General features: G+C 47.1%; 1 protein-coding gene across 2 annotated transcripts; it reads left to right on the top strand.

Moving 5' to 3' along the window:
* The first annotated feature begins 2,713 nt into the window (after positions 1-2,713).
* Positions 2,714-23,211, top strand: LOC135383285 (uncharacterized). 2 transcript variants are annotated; one of them, XM_064612807.1, is made up of 5 exons: positions 2,714-2,865; positions 3,636-3,784; positions 4,598-4,881; positions 22,856-22,976; positions 23,045-23,211. In XM_064612807.1, exons 1-4 carry the CDS (start codon positions 2,832-2,834, stop codon positions 22,932-22,934), a joined length of 546 nt encoding a protein of 181 aa, XP_064468877.1. In that variant the 5' UTR covers positions 2,714-2,831; the 3' UTR covers positions 22,935-22,976; positions 23,045-23,211. The 2 variants fall into 2 exon arrangements, with proteins under 2 accessions (XP_064468877.1, XP_064468876.1); XM_064612806.1 differs by having other exon boundaries at positions 2,715-2,865; positions 22,870-22,976.
* Positions 23,212-23,444: the final 233 nt, after the last annotated feature.

Genomic DNA, 23,444 nt, shown 5'->3' with positions numbered 1-23,444 from the left:
TGTGACAATGACCTGACCCACTCCCCAATGAGTGAAATTCGTAAATGGTCAGTCTCGAAGGTTGAATATTATACACGGGCTGACCCACTCCCCAACGTGTGCAATAAGTAAAAGGCTCTTCTGATCTCACCTTGATCGGTCTCGACGAGTGCATATTCTACATGAACTGGCCCAGTCCCCTACGTATGAAATACGTAGAAGGCTCTCCTTACCTAATCTTGTTCAGTCTCGGCAGGTGCATATTCTACATGAAATACCCACTCCCAAAAGTCGAAATACATAAAAGGCTCTCCTTACCTAATCTTGGTCGGTCTCGTCGGGTGCATGTTCTACATGAACTAAGCCACTCCCCAATGTGTGAAATACATAAAAGGCTCTCCTTACCTAATCTAGGTCAGTCTCGACGGGTGCATATTCTACACGAACTGACCGAGTCCCAACGTGCGAGATATGTAAAAGGATCGCCTGACATAACCTTGCTTGGTCTCGGCGGGTGCATATTCTACCTTAACTGACCAAATCCCCAACGTATGGAATGCGTAAAAGGCTCTCCTTACCTAACCTTGGTCAGTCTGGAAGGGTGCATATCCTACATGAAATGACCCACTCCCCAACGCGTGAAATACGTAGAAGGCTCTCTTACCTAATCTTGGTCAGTCTCGACGGGTGCACATTATACATGAGCTCACCCACTCCACAACGTGTGATATAGGTAAAAGGCTCTCCTTACGTAATCTTGGTCAGTCTCGACGGGTGCACATTATACGTGAGGTGACCCACTCCCCAACGTGTGAAATAGGTAAAAGGCTCTTCTGACCTAACCTCGGTCGGTCTCCATGGGTGCATATTCTACATGGAATGACCCACTCCCCAACTTGTTAAATACGTAGAAGGCGTTCTGTCGTTTCGTCATTTCGAATTAACTGCTGTAACAGCTGTTGGTAAGAACAGCTTTGCTTGTAGTTAGCACTCACAGTCACGCTGTATTTGCTGCCGCTGTAACCACTCAGTCCAACTGCACTCAAAGACAAGGCCGTGTAACCTGCCACACTGGGCGTGTAACAATATTTGCTTTTCTACTTCCCTTTCTCCCTCCCTTTCTACTGGTATATATACGTCCTGTTGTACGGCTGCTCTTTAACCTGATGAAGTGCAGGCTCTGCACGAAAGCCTTGGTCGTCTTAGTTGTAATAAAGTGTTCTTACCCGTATTACCTTCCCTCCGATGGTGTCCAAAAAGGTCAAAAAAGCTTTGAGGTCACAGCGTTTGTGGGCTGGATTTTACAAGGGACTAGGCAATTGTGAGAGAGATAGGGGCGAGACTCCAGCTGATTGGTAGTGTGGGCAATGAAGAATAATGTGCTCTAGATTCTCTGTTGACACAAATTCATCATCCTCACGAATCATAGCTAGTAACTAATAGCTTAGCCTTGCCCAATCTCCCTTGGTGGATAACGGCCAGCCGCTCAGGTGGAGGAAGGAGAAGCCTCACAGGGAGTGGGGAAGGAAGAAGGAGGAGGAAATCGAAAAGGATGGTGGTGGTGGTGGTGAAAGGGCTCGCCGTTGTCCGCCTCACAGAGGTGGGCAACGTCACGACTGACGCCCTAGGGGAATGTGCGTCCTGGGCCGACTTCTAAGGGAACTGTACGATATAGAAAAGGAATATACCTTCTAGGCACTTTCTCGCTTCTCTCATACATTTTAATTCACGTACGCACATTCCTACATATATACATACTCATTTGTACATGCATAGTCGTCATATGTCACATATATGTCAGGTATCACCCGCATAACCTGGCGTTGCATCTCATCAGACATCGTCCAAAGAGACGTAATTACGCCAATCTTTTGCTTGGACGAAGAAGAAGATGAAGACCTCTTGGCTTCCGCTGTTAACACAACTCTAGCTCAGGATAGTTCATCTTAGCATCCTTCAGTGGAATTGTCGCAATGTACTTTTTTCCCTTATCACCTCAATGCCCTACTTTCATTGTATTCCCCTGATATGTTTCTGCTCCATCCATTCGTGTCTTTTACTATTCCCGGATACAGCGTTTTCCGTATTAATAGGAATCTCAGGCGTGTGGTGGTCTCCTCACGCTTGGAAGATCTGCTCTCCCGCTTACTTCTAGTGTGGTGTTTTCCCTTTGCTCCTCGTCCCTCGAGGTTCTCACAGTTTGCCTAAGCGTCCCCGGCAGTCGACTCTCTTTACATTACTAATGCTTATTGCCCCCTGGGGTTATTGACTCGACGCCACATGACTGGGCGCTTCGCACTCTTCCTCTGATTTCCTTCTTCTTGAGGATTTTAACTTTCATCATATTGCATGAGGGGGGGGGGGGGGGTTATGCATGGGATTCTCGCGCTGACCTATGTGGTGCTCAATTGCTCTCGTGGTTCGCCGGTGACAGTCTTATTTTAGTGAATGCCGGGCAGACTACGTTTTTCCGTGCTTCCCAACGCTCTGCTATTGATCTTTCCCTGTTTGCATGTAATTATCTCATTTCGTCATGGTAGCGCCTTCCTAATGGTTATGGCAGCAATCATGTGCCCATTCTTTTTTCGCTTGACTCTGACTTAGTCTTTTGGTCGTATCGCGGACTCTTCCGTCCTATCAGCTGCTTTCCATGCTGTGGTATCGTTCATCTCGTCATCCCACCGCTTTTAGTCTTTAATATCATCCCATCATCCTGGCTTACACCGACACATTGATCCCTGGCCTATTGCCGTTGGTTGTGGGCCACACCGTGTAGAAGAAGAAGAGGAAGAAGTGGAACAAGTGTAACCTGCTTGGTGTTCTACCCGTCGCCGTACACGTTAGCTGAACCCATGCAGCGAGAAAATAACCGAGCGATTGATATTGGTGAGATGCCTATTGACACATTTGGTAGCTTAGAAAAGGTAGATGGGACACTGAAGAGCGCGACTCATATGTTGTCCGTTAACATTAGCCTTGCACGCAATAGTGCTACTTCGTGCCATTTATTCGCCTAGAGAGGCCCTGTTCCCATATTTCAGACCCGTTGTAGTCTCAGTGGTGGCCATTCTCAATATTCAGGCGTCATCGGCTTTTCTGCCCACAATGTAATGCAATTGTTGAAACAGCTGTTCAAAGATATCGCGTAGGGTTACCTTCAGTAATGATGAGGAAATGTATCTCAATTTATTTTCACGTTTGTATCCCTGTGGTGCATTGCCATGCTAGTCGATCGAAAGAATTTATTCTCACATCCGTCCAAGGCATCCTCATTAGCCTACGATGGGTCGGTTCGCCAATTTGTATCCATTTACCCATTTGGCGTTCTGTCTAGGGCACCCGAACCCTCCCCCTAACACACGTACACGAAAAGGATGGCTTTAACCGCCACTGTACAACGTTTGTTCACGGCAGCCTACACACGTATAATTATCACGATCCTAAGCATCTATTGGTTAACAACGTGGCACAGTGAAGCCGCACTGGGGCGGTGAGACAAACACCCAGAAGGGATGTCGAGTACATTGCCAACCCTATGCGTTTCGACATCGCCAGGTTACACATGCTACTATGAAACTTACCAAGCCTTCAATGAGTCAATGTTTACGTCTTCTCTGCCGTAGCGCAATGTCAATGGTAAAAAAACTATTGTGCAGTCAAAGATCCTGCGGTTATGGGGAACATAGAGCAGTACGTGCGTGAGCACTTCGGCGTCACTGGGGCGGCTCCTGCCCCTCAACGGTCCGTCGCCTACATTCATCGTACCCCAGGAATTGCCTCACCAGAAGGAAACCGTCCATTGCCAGTGAGTACCACCAAGACCATCTCTTTCAACGGTGGCTGTGGACGCGGGCCAAGTAGGTTTTGTTCGAAGAGAACACTTAGGCCCCTGCAAGTAATAAGAAAGTTACGATATAGGTTAATTTTCGGTGATGCTGTTAAGTTCCGCGTAGAGATCGAACTCAGTATCATGAACAAGAGACAAAACGCAGGCTAACGGGTGGTACATGATGAAATTTCACTGAAACCCGAGACAAGGAAAACACAGATGATCACAAACACATTCTCGAACCGAATGTGTTTGTGGTCGTCTGCGCTTTCCTTGTCTCAGGGTTCAGTCAAGTTTCATCAACATCGTGGTCGTCTGCACAAATGGAGCCGCAAGTTTGCTAACACACACGAGTTTTGAGCTGGAGTTATCGCGGTCTGAAGTTTCAAACAGAACACAATCACTATTGAAGCCATCGCAAGGCTAGGGGAAGAAAGATGATGGACCTCAACCTGTTGATCTGAATGGCTACTGTATGCTGGGAGCTGCTCTTAGGGTTCAGCACAAATACGAGTATCTGCTGCGTTCTCAATTTGCCATTTATTTGTCTTGTTGGTTACGGGGATGTTGTTTTCGTGTCCCCTGTTTTCGAACGCATTGGGATGGGTATTGCGTGTAAGTTGCATCTCTGAAATAATGTGGACTCATGATACACACTCGTGGAAGGATCCAAACAGCCGTCATTTAGCAGAACTGAAATCACTGTGGTTCTGCACGTTGCACGTAGATCGCTTTCATAACATCATTGGTTTCCGATCTGCCTCTATTTGAAGAAAACATTTTTCGCAGACGTCACAAGAAAAAACACCAACGTCGATGCCTGCTTCTGTAGTGCCTATTGCCGCCAAATCACCTCCGACAGCCTCGGGCAAGAGGAGCCCGTGTTTGTGCAAAGCCAGGCTCGTATACGGTCATCTGGAGCTTGTTCCGGATGATGACGTTGGCCAGGGACTTTCTCCAAGGGCGTCCAGCAGGTCTTTCACTCCAAGTGAGGCGGCGTCTGCACTGCGGACTCCCAACGCGAGTAAAAAGAAGTCAGGACAGTCCCTTAAGAAACTGCTGAAAGCTAAAGAGTAAGTTGTCACTATATCTGCTTATATACGGCTGTCCCAGCTAAATGCGAACACATTTTTTTTTAAAATATATATCGCTTATTTCGAGTTGTGGTCAATTGCGATATAGCATATGCTAAAGGGCATTCATTTAGAGGGCATCAACAAACTCCTAAGGCGATGTCCTAATTACCTTTCAACAATTAATTTCTTAATTTTAAAAGCTAGGAAGTTGTCCCTATGAGAACATCTGGTCCCTTCGGTCACGTGATACCGTAGCCATTTCCCGAACAAAAATCCGTTCGATATATCCGTAAAAAAATTCGTGAAGGAGCATAGTGTGCCGTCTCATGCGTCGAAGATGAGCTTTAACTTGCGGAAACAAAAACAAAGCAAATGTTCCGGGTGACACTATCGGAACAACAACAACTTTATTTTGAGATGGAGAGTAAGGAGGTTCATCGCAAGAGGCGATACTCTACCCCATTGCTGCTGGGGAGGTGGGGAATAAAATAATTACCCCCTTCACAATAACGATCGAGGTCCGATTGTGTCCAGAAATGTCAAAAGAGCTTTGAGCGCAGATCGTTGCTGGGCTGGATTGGGACAGGGACCAAGCAATTTCGATAGGGAGAAGGGGCGAGAGTCCAGCTGACTAAGGGACTCTGAGAGTGCGGTTGGGAAAGGTTGGTAGTGGGGGCAATGAAGAAGAATGTGTTCCAGGTCCTCAAGAGCACCACAGTGGCAGCAGGTGGGAGAGTCAACTTGTCTCAAGCGGTAACGCCACTGAGCGGTAAAGGCCACATCGAGTAGCATTCGGTGGTTTAATGCAGCACCTTGACGAGAGGTGTTTCGTGGCATGCGGAAAGCGACCGTTGGATCAACTCTGCTCAACATAGATGGGGGGGAGAATGTCGGTTGTCCATTGGCGTGAAGCCAGGGGTGTCACCAGGCGTTGCAGAATGGAACGGCGGTCTCCTCTCAGCAGAACAATACTGGTCCGTTTCCGGTACGAGAGTGCTGCTTCTGCGGCGCTGTCGGCCTGCTCATTCCCCACGACACCACAATAGGTTGGAACCCACTGGAGAACTAGCCTGTGGCCTGCTGCGCAGACAGTGGGGTAAGCCATTAACACATCTGTGACGAGGGGTGCGGATGGGCTTCGTATGCACGAATTTTCAATAGCTTGAAGTGCAGATTTGGAGTCTGTGAAGACTTCCCATTCCCGCGGGGTAAAATCAGCGATGTGTTGTACACTCTAAAAACAGAAACCAGCGGCATGGCCGAGTGGGCTAAGGCGTCCGCTCGTTGGTGGTAACCAAGGTCGTGCTGTAGAGTGGGAGGTGGTGGATTCGAATCCTGCCACCGGCTGTGCTGTCTGAGGTTTTCCTGGGTTTTCCGAAGACTTTCCAGACGAATGTCGGTACAGTTCCCCTTGAAGACGGCCCAGGACGCATACTAATCCCCCTGTCCCCCACTCCTTCCTGCTGTCCTCTCTCCGTCTGTCCCCATCTGTACGTCGCTCATAGCCACAGTTGCTTCGCGGCGCTAACACGCAATCAATAAAAAAATAATAACTAAAAACAGGGGGGGGGGGGTGTCGAGGTAGCTTGCCGTTGTTGGCCGCACTGAAGTGGGCATCGTCACGACTATAGCCAAAAAAAAAGGAAAAGAAAGTGGGAGAAAGGGGAGTTGAGGACTTCAAAGTGATGTAGAGGCAGGATGACCGGTACTGATGGGACGGAAGCACACTGCAGGTGAGAGGTGCACTAGAGTGGTCTCTCCGCTAGGCCCGTTGCTTGAAGAAAACGCACGAGGCCGCGAGTTTTTGAAAGTCGTTCCGCACAAGAACCTTCGGGGAAGAGGACGTCCGTCAGTATACCAGGCCTGGCGTGGGGAAGATGGGTTTCCCGCATGGCATGGTATGCACGGTATTCTGTCAGGATATGCGCAATTGTCTCCGGATGATTACAGTGTCCGCAACTGGAGTCCTCCCTGGAGCCGATCTTGCACAGTTGCGAGTTCGTGAACGCAGATACTGTGCGTAATCGATGGAGCGATCGATAAAAACAGAACTTCACCGCATAGCACGCTGTGCGCCAACCATTGCCATGAATGATAGGGTTATTCCTTCTGATTCGAAGAGAGAAGTAGGCGTACGCCTTTTTGTGGTAATTTGAATATATGAAAATTGCCACAAAAAGGCGTACGCCCCCATCTCTCTTCCAATTATAAACGGTAGCTCTATCATTCGTGGCAATGGTTGGCGCACAGCGTGCTACGCGGTGAAGTTCTGTTTTTGGAGTGTAGAAAGAAAAGGATGGCATAGAGTTCCGCAGCTGTTGAGGAGGTTGTATGTGAAAGGCGTCGTCCTTGCACTACGCCTTCGGATGGTATGACGAATGCTGAGGCGGACTCGTTGTTTCGGGATGCGCCATCTGTATATGCTGCCGTAAAGGTAGAAAACTTCTCGTCTACCAGAGCATGAAAATGGGCTCTGAGGACTTGAGGGGGGACCTGATCTCGTCTTTCCCGAACGTTCGGAAGGCTTACGAAAGTCGGCGGTGCCGGCAGAGACCAGGGGGCTTCCGGCGGTATAATGTCCTTAGCTATGAGGCCAGTGAGAGTCTGGCGTGTCCTCTGCGCTACTCGATAGAAGTCGCTTTCAGGGCGGTATCGAATTTTCCTGAGGAGCGGGTGACGGGGAACGTGAGCACGCAAACGTAGGAAGTGCCGAGCCGTTTCACGTTCACGTAGAACCTCAACCGGGAGTTCACCAGCTTCAGCCAGGGCTTGCCATGTTTCAGCCATTCTTGGAACTCCGAGGCAGGGACGAAGGCTTCGAGCGAACAGGGACCGAAGGGTATTTAATGATATTGTTGATATCCTGTGCAGAATCGGAAGACTGTAAAGGACAGTCGCCAGCACCAACGCCGCGTGAACTGCGAGGAGGGACCTCTGGTAACAGCCCCATTCTGAGCCAGAAAGATGTTGAATTGCGGGGAGCCATCGCTGCACTTTAGTTTCAAGGTGTTTAATGTGGCGAGCCCAGCGCAAGTCTGAGTCGATGACCACGCCAAGGAAGCGGTGGAAGCGTACCGGCTTAAGCTTCTTGGCACCAACCCAAAGAGAGAAATTGGTCATAGCTTTGCGCGTGAAAGGGAGCTCGACGCACTTTTCGGGTGAAAAGTCCATCCCAAGGTGCGTGAGGTACGCATGTACATTATTTAAAGCGAGCTGCAGGCGGCGCTGTATGGCTGGGCGTGATTTTTCTACTGTCCAAAGGGTGACGTCATCTGCATACACGGAAAATTACACTTTGCGAGGAATTACTGATTGTAGGCCGGCCATCACCACATTAGAGAGTGTCGGACTGAGAATACTTCACTCTTAAAAATGAACTTCACCGCATAGCACGCTGCTAGCCAACCATCATCTCGAATGATATCGTTATCTGCACTGATTTGTTGAAAACGGGAGGCGTACGCCTTTTCTGTGACACTTATGCTGTTCATAATTGTCACAAAAAAGGCGTACGCCCCCCCGTTTTCAACAAATCAGGGCAGATAACGATATCATTCGAGATGATGGTTGGCTAGGAGCGTGCTATGTGGTGAAGTTCATTTCTAAGAGTGTTCCTTGGGGGACTCCTTGATGAACAGGATGCTGAGGGCTTTGGCCTTGGGACGTACGGACAGCGACAGTGCGGTCCGTAAGGAAGTCTTGGAGCCAGATGAAGAGCCGACAGGATACCCCAAACGAGCGCAAGGCGTGCAGCACAGACATGTGCGAGACAGTATCATATGCCTGCTTGATGTCGAGGAAAACCGATAGGACGATCCGCCTATGGGCACGAGCATGTTGAACTGTAGAGACTAGGTCGAGAACTGGATCCATGGAGCTTCGGTGGCGACGAAATCCAGCCATTTCTTGAGGGAAAGCACGTTGTTTTTCGAGCCACCAGTCGAGGCGATGCTAAACCATTCTCTCCATCAGTTTTCCCCATACAGCTTGGCGAGGGCATTTGGGGGCTTGCCTGGTTTCAAAATGGGAACAACCAATGCCTCCTTCCAGGTAGGTTGTATAGATCCTTGTTGCCAAGACGTATTTTACACATGAAGAAGAGCTTGGAGTGACCGGCCGTCAAGGTTTCGCCGTGCGGCATAGGTGATTTTATCGGGTCCCGGGGACGAGCCGGCGTTCACAAGCTTCAACGCTGCCTTTAGCTCGATTAGTGTGAAGTCGCGGTCCATAACTTCCGGTGGACGGGGCCAGTCTTGGTGAAGTTCAGCCGTCAAATTGTGGACAAAACTGCGGTGTAACGGTGTCGTCGAGGCAGCCGCCAGTGTCGTTAGTACCACGCAGAAGTCCGTCGCTAGCGTGTTTTCGTCTACACCCTGAACGATAGCCAAGGCCGCGAGAGGATTCTTTTGAGGGGGCCGCTATCGGAACTGCCCTTATCTTGGGTTGCATTTTCTGTTTTCTTTTAATTTTTTTACAGGACGCAAGAGGCGATAGTGTGCTCTTTCACAATCTCACATTGGGGGTGAAGGCAAGACGCGTCTCCGAAGATGCTCAATGAACAACATAAAGCAAAAAATGCCCTTCACGATTTTTTTACGGACGATCTATCAAAGGGATTTTTGTTCTGAAAACGACTTCGGTATCAGGTGACCAAAGAAACTAGATTTTCTCATTTGGACAACATCGTAGCTTTTATAATGAAAAAGTTAATTATGGAAAGTTAATTAGGACAATGCATTAAGAGTTTCCTGGTGCCCTCTTAAGGAGTGCTCTTCAGCATGTACTACATTGCAACCGACTTCATATCGAAAAAAGTGGTATACAGGGTGTTTCCTTTTATTTGCAACAAATTTTCATAAAAAGGGGAGCTGCCTTAGGATGGTTTTACTTTTGTCATTGGATTACTCGCTTCTACTAGGAAACCAATTTCTTGCTCAACTAGGGGACTAATTAACAGAGATATTTTGATCAACCTTTTAATTATTGACTTTAGGGAGCCCATTGCAATTGCAATATTAAAGCCTGGTCACCACATAATCCGCCCGAACCACTGATGAAGCACTATAGTAACATGAGCGCGTGCTATAGACCTGAGTATTTCACCTCGGCCGCCCGCTGGAAACAAAGTGATCGCCAAAAGAGCGCCGGTGACGTCGATATCTCCGCCCTCACTTACAGTCACAGAAATACGCAATGCTTCACGATCTTTCTTTTGTTTTGTTTTTCTTTTTTGCTTGCAAAGAACTTTATGCATCACCACTATATATCAACGCTTATCGTACCGGGGAAGGGCAAGAGCTGTGTCTGGCCAGCGCCACCTAGATAACACGAGGCCTCTTCATGCTTCCCTCTCCCTGCGTGTGACGTAACGCTAGTTGCACGAGCCTGATCCGGAGTCCGATGGCCCGATGCACACAGATGCAAGCGCTGTGAAACTTTCCGGTCATCTCTCGATGCTTCTAGCGCCTGTTTCGTGAGATTTTGCCTGTGCGTGGCGTACTGCATTGTCAGGTTTCTCGAGTGACAGGTACGTGCGCTTTTGGAACACTCTCGTATGTAGAGATAGGCAGTGTCCGTTAACTGAAACGATGTTGGTGAGTCAGTTCCACATGGGCCGGTGCTGCGTTCCTCGCTGTCGACACAACAACTACGAGGGCCCAAGAGTGCATGTGTTCTCGTTTCCAAAGGATGAAGCTCTCAAAGAATCATAGCGGAAGGCGATTCCACGCTCAGATTTTAAACCGACCATTCGCTCCAAGGTATGTGAGTAAACTTGAAGCCACTGCCGCTGGAACGCGCTGTTGGATCTTGCTTGCATGTTTGCTGTAATACGGTTGTCCTCGTTCTCTCGCAGGTCTACGAACTGCATTTTCAGCAATCGGAATTGTCGCGAAACTCACGCACAGCGATGGGGCCACTGGGAAGACGACTGAAATCGAAAGCGATCGACTACGACTGGTGCTAGATGCTGTGCCTTCAGTTTATTCAAACTGCCCGGCCTGCATGTCATCTACGCGTGCTCGTCGCGAATCAACGAACTCCAAACGCGCCAGGATGAAGAACACGACCCTTCAGAAACCCCTACAAAATTCACTAGGAACCAGAAGAGAAGAAGCGATGAAGAATTCAGTGTCTTCTATGAATATTTCAAAAGCAAGTTAGGAGGCACCTGCAACACCTTGTTTTGGACAATGAGCGTGACCGACAAGTGTGTGATGCTTCTCCACATTGTAAGCAACCCATCATCGCACTTAAGGTTTTTTGTAACCATTCGAAGGAGTGTTCGAAGGAGTAAAGTAGTATTTTCAACGTTCCGATAAATATATAAACTTAGAAGTGCTTCATTCACCAGTTGGCCTTGTTCCTCAGTTGATGCTAAATTCCATCACATTCGTTAAAACATCCCTTTCAACAACAAGAGCGCGACGTGGCTTGCTTATGCACGCTCTGGCGACCGTCCAAGTATCAGAGGGAAGCACGAGAGGGACAACTAGCGTGACGTCACTGCGTGTATGAAGAGGCCTTGTGTTATCTAGGTGGTATTGGTCTGGCAGGATGAAATGACTGATACGGCAAGCGACTGTATGCACATGAAAGAACGAAAGGAAGGAAAAGGAAAAACAAAACAAAGATAGTGAAACATACCGCGACGAGGAAGGGAGTTGCCTCAGGACAGAAGCCGCCGATATTTCGAACAGAGACTGTTCTTCTTCTGGGCACCGTCCTCATCATTGGCATGGTATTTAAAGGGTTAGGTGTGACGTGTTTAAAGGTTCATGCGAATTGTGTGTCAACAGCCCGGAGGGAAGAAAGGGGCCGTACGGGTTTTTACGGCCGGAGCGAATGGCCGCTTTGTTAGAGTGTGCAGGGGATTATGTGAACGAAGTCATCTAGGCTCCTGACCGGTTACAGAAAAATGGGGGTTTACGAACACGTGGACGAAATGGGACAATAGGCAAGAATTGGCAAGCATAGCGAAAGATAAGGAGGTTAGTGGTTACGTGGGGAAAATTTCAGAACAAGCAAGTTTTTTTTTTTTTTAATATTTGTAATACAAAGTTGTGGCATGCAATAAAGAAAGCAGAAGGCACTCTAACAAAGCGGCCATTCACTCCGGCCGTAAAAACCCGTACGGCCCCTTTCTTCCCTCCGGGCTGTTGACACACAATTCGCATGAACCTTTAAACACGTCGCACCTAACCCTTTAAATACCATGCCAATGATGAGGACGGTGCCCAGAAGAAGAACAGTCTCTGTTCGAAATATCGGCGGCTTCTGTCCTGAGGCAACTCCCTTCCTACATCTCTACCGGTTCGCTGGATTTCTACCCAACCGCGATAAGGGTTCCCCAACATCGCGTATGACGGTTTTCTGTGACGTTAAGTGATTTTTTTAATAATTGGGTGTTTACGTCGCGAGACAACTGAGGACGTTAAGTGAGGCCGGAGATATCGACGTCACGGTCGCCCTTTTTCGGATCACTTTCAGTTTCCAGCGGACGGCCGAGGTGAAATACTTGGGTCTATAGTACACGCTGAGATTATTCTACTGCTTCGTGAGCAGGGATGGGCGTTTGTCCTCACGAGCCTCGCCCTCACCTCAATTTTCTGCGAGAAAAATTTTCCTCACCTCACCTCAAAAAATTTTTGAAATTTTTTCCTCATCTCACCTCACCTCAACATTTTTTAAAATTTTTCCTCACCTCACCCCACCTCAAAAAATGTTTTGAAAATTTTCCTCACCTCACCTCACCTCAAAGGAGTTTTTGAGACTTTTCCTCACCTCACCTTAATTTTTTCAAGCTATTTGTGTATTAGATGTGACGTTCGCAGGGATTGAAGAATCTTCATTAAAGTCGCTTGGCTTTGAGTGACTGCCAATGAACTGTGAAATTGCTTAGTCAATGTAACATTTTTTTTTTGCTGGCAGATTTGGCCAAATCAATCGCAGAAAACGCTTCGTGAAATGATTGTTATACCCTTAAAAGTTGCGCGTATCACTGGCGAGAGAGGACAGTCCCCGCCCAGGTGAGAGGCAGAAGCTGCTAAAAGAAGGAACGATATCCCGTGTACGCGCGGAAAAAGTTTCATAAAGTGCGCGTTCATGAAGTTTTCCTCACCTCACCTCAATTTTTTGTGAAATTTTTCCTCACCTCACCTAGAAAAATTGAAAATTTTCCTCACCTCACCTCAAAAATTTAAAAAAAGATTTTCCTCACCTCACCTCAAAATGTTTCTTGGAAATTTTCCTCACCTCACCTCAAACATCACCAGAAAAATTGGCCCTCACCTCACCTCAAATCAGGGTGTCGAACCGAAACGTTTTTCGTTCCGGTTTTCGTTCCGGTTATATCATAAACGATCCGGTACCGGTTCTGCTCCGGAGCAAAAAAATAACGGTTCATACCGGTTTTTAACCGGTTCCGCTTCTGCTGGGAATATTCATCCCCCCAACAACAAATCAATGTTACAAAATGTAAACCAGTTTATTCCGCATACATGGTATTTAATATTAATAGACAGCTGTGAAATTGGTAGCTCCTGGTTCCTGTAGGTTACTGTCTGTTCAAATGGACTTTCTCCTTTCTTGAAGCGCATGCTACAAACGGACTTGTTTGTCGTGATGTCATACGTAAAGTACTTTCTTGCTGGGTTGGAGCGATCTCGTCCCATCCGTCTGTTGCTACTGTCTAGCCAGCAAGCACCACCGCACGAGTACGACGCAAATCGAGGAACACCTTCACTCACAAACGCGCTCGACGGCCCCGTTTTATTTTCTTCGTGTCCTGTCCACAAAAGAGTTGCCACTTCGCACGGGCTTGCCCTCGCGTATACGTAAATGTATTCAACTTAGCTGCTATCAAACAAGGGACGCGTTGCGCGACATTACCGATAAAGAAGCCGTTATGCAGCCCTCTTGGGTCCAGTGATTTCCCCAGATATTCACTGCTGAGGGGGTGCCGAGCTTTCAAGGGGGGGGGGGTATGCTTGGTGAAGGTTCCACTTGCGAAATTTTTCTTAGACACGGAAATAATCGTGGCACAATGCTGACATATCTGGACAGCTTTCCCGCTTTATTTGTACATGTTATTACGTTAGAACACAGTATATTAGAATACAGATTCATTATGAACGGCATTTCAACATTAAGATGCATAATCACACGACCGACAAAGAAAAAAGACCAGCGCCTTGTCTCACGAAGCTCAATGAATACCTAATAGATAGAATGAATACCTAATAATAGAGTTTGAGGGGATCATATTAAAACGAACACTACGGCACATTGCGAGAGAGTCACATGTACCTCTAAGTCTGTGTGCGTGCGCGAACGATAAACCATTACAAAGGGAGCCTAAGGGTCATAGTATACCGACATACATTCCACCGTAACCGTAACCCTCGTATAGTATTCATGACATGACTTCAGAGCACACGACGTCTGTTTCATTAGCCTATCCGTAGTTCAAACCAGCGAAGTTTTTTCTTGTACCGAAAACCGTTAAATATATTTTTCGGTTTCCCTCCTGAGCGAAAAAAACGTATACGGTTTCGATTCCGTTCCGGTTCGCACCAAAATAGCGTTTTTTTTCGGTTCCGGTTTTCGGTTCGCTCCGACACCCTGCCTCAAATATCGTGAGGTGAGGGTGAGGGAACCCTCACCCTCGCACGCCATCGTGGTGGTGCCCACCTCTGTTCGTGAGTGGTTCCAGAGGGTCATGTGGTGCTCAGAAATTAATATTGCAATTGCAACGTACTCCCTAAAGCCAATAATTAAAAGGTTGATTAAAATAGCTCTGTTAATTAGTCCCCCAACTGAGGAAAAAATTGAATTCCTAGTAGCAGCCCCGTCGAGTAATCGAATGCCAAAAGTAAAACCACCCTAAGGCAAGTCCTCTTTTTATGAAAATTTGTTGCAGATAAAAGGAAACACCCTTTGTATATATATATATATATATATATATATTGTTTTAAAGAATCTGTTCGCATTTACCTGAGACACCCTGTGTGTATGCTCCACACATCAGCGCAGCGGAGATTAGACGTGGACACGGTGACATTCCTTGAGATTGGGGAAGAACAGCGGTCGAACATGCGTAAACAGGATTAGATATTGACGCGTATTTTACGCAGCTTCCTATTGCTCTTCCGTGAAGAGCATTTTTATATCAGGGGCTTCCATAATTTCCTCACGAACAACCGCGTTTACACTAGTATGGTGATATTGTTGGGACTAACTAGAACAACAATGCCGGTCGGATCCGGTATTGCATGACTATTTTCTTTTGGCGAACATTCATTTTTTTGTGGGCTACCTTAACGGGGACAGAATATCGAATTTACCGCTCAATGTGAGACATGTGAAAAAGGAAGATAACATTTTGAGACGTTGTTCGGAGTTCGCCGTGTTTATCTCGTTCACCTGGCACCGCCCATTAGCCCGCCATACGCCCATGAAGCTCGAGTAACATCTGATGTCACGCACTCCCCAGCTTCTCCTGCAATGCCTTGCGACAGCGGGCGCGTTCGGTTGAGACGACGTCCGCGTTCCGTTCGGACGAGTCCAATCAGGGAGCTATCAGCATCGTCAATGTGCTACTATCGCTGGGACTTCCCTTAGTGCGAATTGTTAAAATTCGTTTATCTAATATGTAAACTGTATTCGGAAGAGAAATTTGGCCAAGTAACTGTGAAGCGGTGCAAAACATCATTGTATCCTTGGGAAGGGAGGCCTTGAGCCTGAGGAGGAAGCACAAGACATCCCAAGCAGCACAATGTACTGAAAGTCGAGTGCAATAGGGGTGGACGGGTAGGTGGAAGGCCTTGAACAGGCTCGTGCAACTAAAGGGTATTGATAAGACACATACCGACCACTCCTACTGAACTCGACTTTCAGTATATTGTGCTGCTTGGGATTGGTCATACGTGGTACATAGAAACACGATTGGGCGGGACGAGGCACAAACCAGCAAAAACTTTATTACACGATAAAGAAAAAATAAAATAAAGAAAAGGAGGTGTACGTGTGGGAGGCAAGGAGAAGTTGCTACCTTAAGTGAGGACAATAGGGAACTAGCTCTTTTCACTCAAAACAGGTTGGTGACGCTAGGCGTCTTTCTTGATTTTAGTAAGTATTTCGACTCGTCATCGCGTCAAGTTTGCTACATAAGCCGTTTCAGAAAGTTCTGGAGAGTTATTCCGTGTAATCACGCGAGTCAGGTTTGTGCCGACAGCAACGAGATCACTACGCGTCTGAAGACTCCTCCAGCTCGTCTTCTAGCATTCACAGGAGTCAGTCGGTCGTGAGTTTTCCGATCCCTTCTGCTTTTGTCTTCGCGGTTGCATCTCGTTTGTGTGTATAGCGTAGGATGGACCAGTGAGAGAGAAAACTGATTGTGCTTGCGGTCCTTGTGGATTGTGCGGAGTGCAGCCGCATGAAAAACCGAGACAAGATACGGGCAAAGGGATGGATACTAAAGAAGGGCCATGGAATCTAAAACAGATATTCGTGTGGGCGACCCAAACGCCTATCGGAGTATTTTGAGAATGGACGTCGCGACATTCGATTTAATTCCTCACAATTTAGAGAAGCGTATCTCGAAGCTGAACACGAATATGCGCGACAGCGTGATGACAAGTGATAGACTGACGATGACGCTGCGATATCGGGCTACAAACAGGCAATAATTATATAAATTAAATTAAATTAAATAAATTCAATCTATATTTCTTTCTTTTGGAAGGGTAGCTTCCAATTATCTATATATACATGTTTTACAAGCGAACGATTATGTGTAGTCACGGTGCAGTCAAGTTTGTTCACGGGAAAGAAATATCAGTTTTCATCAAGTTCGTACTTTGTGTTCCATGTTTGTTTCGCCTCACGGAGAGAAAAACACCTTATGCAACACTGCGATGAAGGTATCCATCTATGCATTGCGTAATTGTTCCGAAGCTGCTATATTATCTGTGCCGCACTACTTTCAGCGAAAAACCTTACATCGTTCCCGTTCCAATTCAGAATTGGCCACAGTGCAGATAAATGTCGTTCTATTCTTCGGGACACACGCACAGCAACCCTAATCAAACAACGCGCAAACAACAGACTGGCAACAAAGAAAGAAACGCGCTGGTCGTGCTCCGTGCCCGCTGTGTCGTCATCTGCCGGCAGGAGACGCCGTCGTTCGTCAGAATCTGTGCCGGGAGGACGGGATCTCCAGCTGCCTCCAGCTGGCGCTCGCAGTCCAGAAAGTAGTGTAACGGCGAAAAGACCGGTCACATGGCACCAGACAGCGGTGGCGTTCCCTGAATGTCAGCTGGCAGAGAACTGACCAGTGTGAATACACGGTTGCTCGCGTAAGATCAAGCGGGGTGTTCCACAGGGTAGTCTGCTTGGACCTCTACTATTCTGTATTTATATAAATTATATCACACAGACAACAAATCAGGCATATTTCATTATATACGCTGACATACCAAGTCTGTTTTTCACTGACTCAGCTCCTGACACGATAGTTACGAAAGCGAACGAAACACTCTCGAAGGTCGTATCATGGGCTGTTACAAACAACTTACGCATCAATGCACACAAATCAAAAGCAGTGTTCTGACGGCCAAAAACAAACATGTGAAGGTTACAAGGAATCCTGTGATCAATGATTCAACTGTTAACACAGTTGACAGTATGAAAACCTTAGGTGCCATCGTTACCTCCACTCTTACGTGGACGCTAGCAGATATCAATGAAGTTCGTTCCAATGCGTCACACATCTTTGGTTTTCTGTATAGACACCGGGCATGCATGAGAAAGCGTGTTATGTTAATTTACTATGCACTGGTTCACTCTCATTTCAGTTATTCTCATCTTGTATGGGGCACATAGACTAATTCTAACCTAGGTACGTTGTGCAAATTACAAAATAACTTCATTCGCATTTTAAATGGAATTCCATATATCAGCACAACTGCAGGATGTTTGAAAAAAGAAAAAAAATGACGTAATGCAGATCTATGATTTATATTGGTACAGGCTGCTTTGCTTATACCAAACATCATCTCGAAAACTCATTGACAAATGTTCTAGAAATGTTTGGCCGAAAAGTTCATCGGTATCGTTATGAATGTCGAACGCAGCGACATTGGCAATTACCTCATATGGCACACAAAGTGGGGCTTATCAACTTCCATGTTTTCTCAGTCACTTAAATTGTGATCCGTTACCCATGTCACGGAAGTCTGTCCGCGACCTCTGCGTAAGGTAGTTTGAAATAATGTCACAAACTTTTTTTCGTTTCACCGTTTTCTTCTCTGTTTTTGTTTCTCTTCACTGCGTCTATCTTTACCACTGTATTGGATTTGTGCTTGGTTTTTGGTTATTCCTGTGACAATAGGTTTCTTTGTAATCTTTGTAATGGTTTGTAAAATAGTCTGGGACCCTATTCCGAGCGACTGTTGAGCGCCATCGACATTGTTGACAGAGTGGTAACGGGGCGTTTATGTTTATTTGCTCGGAGGCGCTCGGACTCCTAGTGAATACCGAAACGGAACAAAACTTCCCATGGTGTTCCTGGGGATATCCTTTTCCCGGAAATTCGGATCTTTCTGGGAGACAGATATTTTTCCGACGGACGTCCCTCACATCTCCGAGTGGCCACGATTTGGACTTCCCACAAATATCCGTCGTTTGTCCTCACAGGAAGTTACACGGAGACGGACATACTTGCGTACGTGCTCAGGGCCCTGCATTTTCTCATTATTATTCATACTGCTTTATTGAGTTGCCGCGCAAGTGGACAGATTCTTACTAGGCCCGTAGGCGTTTTTTCCCGCCAATTTGTTTCGGGTTCGGCCACTGCTTCGTTGCTCCTTTTCGTTTGTTTCTCGTATTTCCGTCACGGACAATGAGCACGAAGTTTCAAAAAACAAAAATAAAGACGTGCATATAGAATCTCTTAGAACCATGAAGATCACTTAGAAAGGCAGTGGCATACCTTTCCAAAGTGAAAACAGATACTATATATTGCTTGTCTCGCGATCTTCCACAAATTCGAGAGTCCAGTTTGCCAGCGAGTGAAACTAAAAGGTTGTGGTGTTGCGTGTTTAACGTGATTGCGTATACCAATAACAGTGGACTGAAGAACTGCTTGGCGCATTAACTCATTATGATGCAACATTTGTGTTTCTTACTCCTTTTGGTGTAAGGCGTTTAGTTCATTCATCGAAAGTCGAACTCACGCCGCGATGCGCCTTGCCATGTTTCTCTCTCTCCTGCGATAATGCTCCACGTAACATCCCGTCAGGGACAATTTGGACAATTCTTCAAACGGCCGTCCAGGAATGTCCATTTATGTAGCTCCGAGGGATATCCACCTGACATCCATTTCAGGACATAGACGTTAGAATCTATTTCGGACATCCGCAGGAGATAGTGTTCTGTCTGGGTACACGCCTTGGAGCGCCTCCGAGCGAATAAACATAAACGCTCTAGGTAGATAGCGATTACGTCCACTGGGAGTGATATCTGCTTGTTCAGGTATTCGCAAGTTGCCTTTAATAAACCATTATCGTTATTATTAGTAGTAGTATAGTCGTAGTAGTAGTAGTATAAGGAAGTCACCCACTAGTTTTTCCGCGACAATTAATGGTGTCTTATCGCATATTTAGGTCAGCGACGATGGCAGGGGTTTCTAAAAGAAAACTGAGATAATTTGCTCAGCAGTGATAAAGGGACGTGGCGTTTTCAAAAACAGGGAATCAATACTTAAGGGCACCCGCATATGACGATTTCTCGACGCAAGAACGCCGAGCGCTCGATTTTTTTACGTTCAGCTCCACAAACAATAGCCGTCGAGCGAGGACCCCGACATCTGAGGTGAACAGATCTGAGCGGCAAGCGCAGGAAACGTGTCCGTCTTAACCAATCGCGTGCCCGGCCGGGAACGAGCGTCTGCACAGCCGCTCAGATGGACGGTGTGGTCGCGAAGTACGCGCAAGTGGTAGACAAAATGAAGTGAACCAGGCAGAATTGGCTGCTAATGAGAATAATGGACCATTTCCATATTTGCGTCGCCCCTGGCGACGGAATGTCCAACGTCGTGTCTTTACCCCCAATAATAGTGACGCGCTTTTCGGACTGGCACATTGCGTGGGAAAGTAGCAAGAGAAGGTTGGAAGAAGAACGCAGAAAGAGTGAAAGCGCATTGCACTCGTTACCAGACCTCAAACGTCCGCGTAACCTTGAAACCGATTATCTCCCCGCAATGAACATGACAGTCTCCCGCAGGTGAGTCCATAGCGATGTTTTCCACCCAAACATGGCGGACTCAAGGGCTGGGCATGCGCATACGCGTTGTCGGAAATGGTCCATTGGGGACAGCGACAAAACGCATACCATCCCACTTGCTAGCTACTGTTCGATTGTCGTTTCCCTCTGACCTAGAAACCGTTGCACCGGGTAGAGTGTCCTGAACGGTCTTCTTCAATCCTTCTCACGCAACTGTTGTCGCTTTCTGAGAGGAAGCAGCTTCTTTTTTTTTTTTTTTTGCTGCAGCAGCACTTTTCGCCTTTCGTCCAGACTGGGAGACGCGGGAGAACAGCGGCCGGTAGTGGAAGTTCAAGCAATTGATTTCCACGTTGATGGCCGGCGCACCGTGTTTGTTGCCTTTGGTCACCAGATATTGTATTTATACAAAGTTATACTGCCATGTTTTTCAAGTGATATCTGTCGCGTATGTTATGCCAGCCTATAATAGCTCGCACTCATGACGAGAAATGCAGCCAGGGGCCCCGAGTACAAGCTTTGCGCCGGCTCCTAGGCTGGGCCGAGAAAACGCCGTTTGCGGGTGGGCTCGACGTTTCTCCCTCGGGAGTGACGTCACAACCTCAAACGACGACCGCGGCGTATCTGCGTGGAGAAAACGTCGTATGCGGTTCCTGCTTTACGGGAGGCGATACGTTTTGCATGTACTGAGGACTGAGAGCAATTCTTTTTTAGGTTGTTTTTGCGAGTGTTTGCACTCCTACCGTTGAGTGGTTACGTTCGTGCTCCGAGTTTCGTACGTTAGCGCTCTCTTCACGCACCAGCTTTTGGAGGGTGCACGAAAAGTGGGTATCATGCTCCGTCATGTGACCTCTTCCCTCCTCTCCACGAAAGCGAAGAAAGAGAACGCGGGACATCGGCGACAGCAGAGCAGAGAGAGTAGGAAAAAGACCAAGTGAGAAACGGCAGCACAGCGAGCGTGTTCAAGCGTCCAAGTGCGGTTTAATAGCTGCTCCAGTAGTGCGAAACTTGGAGCGCCCGAGAATGAGTAAGAGAGCAGCTACGTAACGTGCTCATGGTGTTTCTTAAGGAGTGTCTTTCCAGTCTGGCCGATATACGTCGAGCCAACGGTAAAGAAAATATCAGATGTATTTATTTATTGTTTTTGTCATTAACGTAGAAATACGTTAATGACAAAAACAATAAATAAATACATCTGATATTTACAGAAATGTAAATGTTTTAGGTTACAGGGATCTTTCTCGTGGGCAGAGAAGGTGACCTTTGGTTTTGGTTAGAGACAAGTTTAGCACGATAATGTGGAAGGCTGTGGAAAAGGGGTAACACTAGAGTTCGTTGGTCGGAAGGTTGAGCGTTAATGGAGGTTTTTAGGAGTGCAATGTAGGAATGCAGACGCTGAATATTGTCGGAAGTATAGCCAGCTTCCAGAAATCGTTCAACTTGCCTCTGCACCGCAACCGCAACCATGGCATTACGGATACAATACTTTTGTAGCGCGGCTGTGAGAACAGATCTTATGACGCCACTTTTTAGAGCCTCAGGGTGACAACTGTTCCGCTGGAGCAGGGGTTTCTGGTCGATACACTCTTATTAATTCCCGGCAGAACCCGTCTGTTGTTTATATAGTTATGTCAAGGAAACGTAGGTTACCACCTTCCGGACACTCTGTCGCGAAAGTTAGTTCAGGACAAGAACTTTGAGCGTGATAAAGGATTTTGTTCTGGGATGCAGAGTCAGAGACCAATACAAGCCAGCTCGTCAGCATACCTACGGACAATTGTAATGCTATTAAAAGAAGAGGCAACTGGGAAGTTCGCAGCCTAGATGTGACAAATAAACTTCGCTTACTTGCGAGCGATAATGGTACCGATACAGACACCTCTTTGCTGGGTATAGAATTGCCCTGGGAAAATAGTTACCGGCGACGAAAGATAAAAATAAACTAGCTCCCGGAAAGAGGAGACGGGAACACCATAATATTGAGAGGTCATCCTCAGTGGTGTTCCTGCGACGGGAGAGCAAGATATAGGTGTTTAGAGAAAAGTAGGTGTTTTATGTCGATTGAGAGGGGGAGTATTTTTCCTCTGCCACCCCAAGCAGCACAATGTACTGAAAGTCGAGTGCAACAGGGGTGGACGGTATGTGTATCATCAATGTTCTTTAGTTTCAGGAGCCTGTTCAAGGCCTTCCGCCTACCCGTCCACCCCTATTGCACTCGACTTTCAGTACATTTTGCTGCTTGGGACCTCTGCATCGTCGCTGACCCAAATGCCATACCAGCCGTGACTTATCACGGAAAAACGAGTGTGTGACCTACTTATCCACACTAAAGGTCGTAACTAGGATCCTTTTGTCCCCCCCCCCCCAAAAAAAAAGAAAAAGCAGTACCACCTTACCTCCATTTGTCCCTTTGTTGCTTGTAATAAAGTTATTGTTGGTTTGAGCCTAGTCACGCCCGATTATGTTTTTATGTACCAGTGTCGCGTGTCATACTCATGCTCAAGGATGTGCTTCCCATTTCGAATCTTCACAGCTTGCTTGCGTACTCACATTTTGTTCAATCACTGTATCGGTCTCATAGACATGTCTCCGGATGTGATAGTCCATTTAGACCTGTTACGTGGCCAAGTAACGCATCTCGAGTGATGCGTGTCGAATACTGACGTCACATTTATTCTGATTGTGTCAAAAGATTGGTTTTCGCAGGAAAGTCAAGGAGCGCCAGTGGAGAACCAGCGTACGCATCATCTGCGAAGTCAGCGTCTGCATAGTGCTCATCCTCGTGATTTTGTATTTCCTCTTTCCTACCCGAGGTATGTCACATCATGCATTGCACGACACACATGTGTTGTGCAACATCCCTTGTTTTCGCCCGTTATAGGTGCCTCCAAGGGATAACGTTACACTCTTGTGGCAAAAAAAGTACAATGTGGCTTCTTCGACAGCTCCCAGCGAATCGTCAGAAAGGGGAGTTTACTAGCAATGGCACTATATGTATATATTATAATAAATCGTTTCCTCGTGAAATATTAAGCAGAAAAGACTGGATTCTGTGTGTTCTTCCGTTGTGTGCATGTAATCAGGAAGGGAGCTATATATAGACCAGTTCGCGCGCCCGCGTCACACCCTAGTGGTGGCGCTGCAGTCAGTAGATCGTCTGGTTGGTGTGTGCAAAATAGCAAACAACTGGAATGATCGTTTCATGCGAAGTGGGCATGCCGCGAAGCCGTGGCAAAGCCGTGGCGAAGCGCGCGGCAAAATCACTTTTCATCAATTTCCGC

Source organism: Ornithodoros turicata, chromosome 2, assembly GCF_037126465.1.
Source record: "Ornithodoros turicata isolate Travis chromosome 2, ASM3712646v1, whole genome shotgun sequence".
Taxonomy (NCBI): Eukaryota; Metazoa; Arthropoda; class Arachnida; order Ixodida; family Argasidae; genus Ornithodoros; species Ornithodoros turicata.
Note: the sequence above shows the minus strand (reverse complement) of the source record. Positions and strands in the feature narration are given on the sequence as shown.

Coding starts and splice junctions, on each gene's coding strand:
- LOC135383285 (XM_064612806.1), top strand. CDS start 2,832: ATGCAGCGAGAAAATAACCGAGCGATTGATATTG. Junction 2,866..3,635: donor TAACCGAGCGATTGATATTG/GTGAGATGCCTA, acceptor ACTATTGTGCAG/TCAAAGATCCTGCGGTTATG. Junction 3,785..4,597: donor AAGGAAACCGTCCATTGCCA/GTGAGTACCACC, acceptor CATTTTTCGCAG/ACGTCACAAGAAAAAACACC.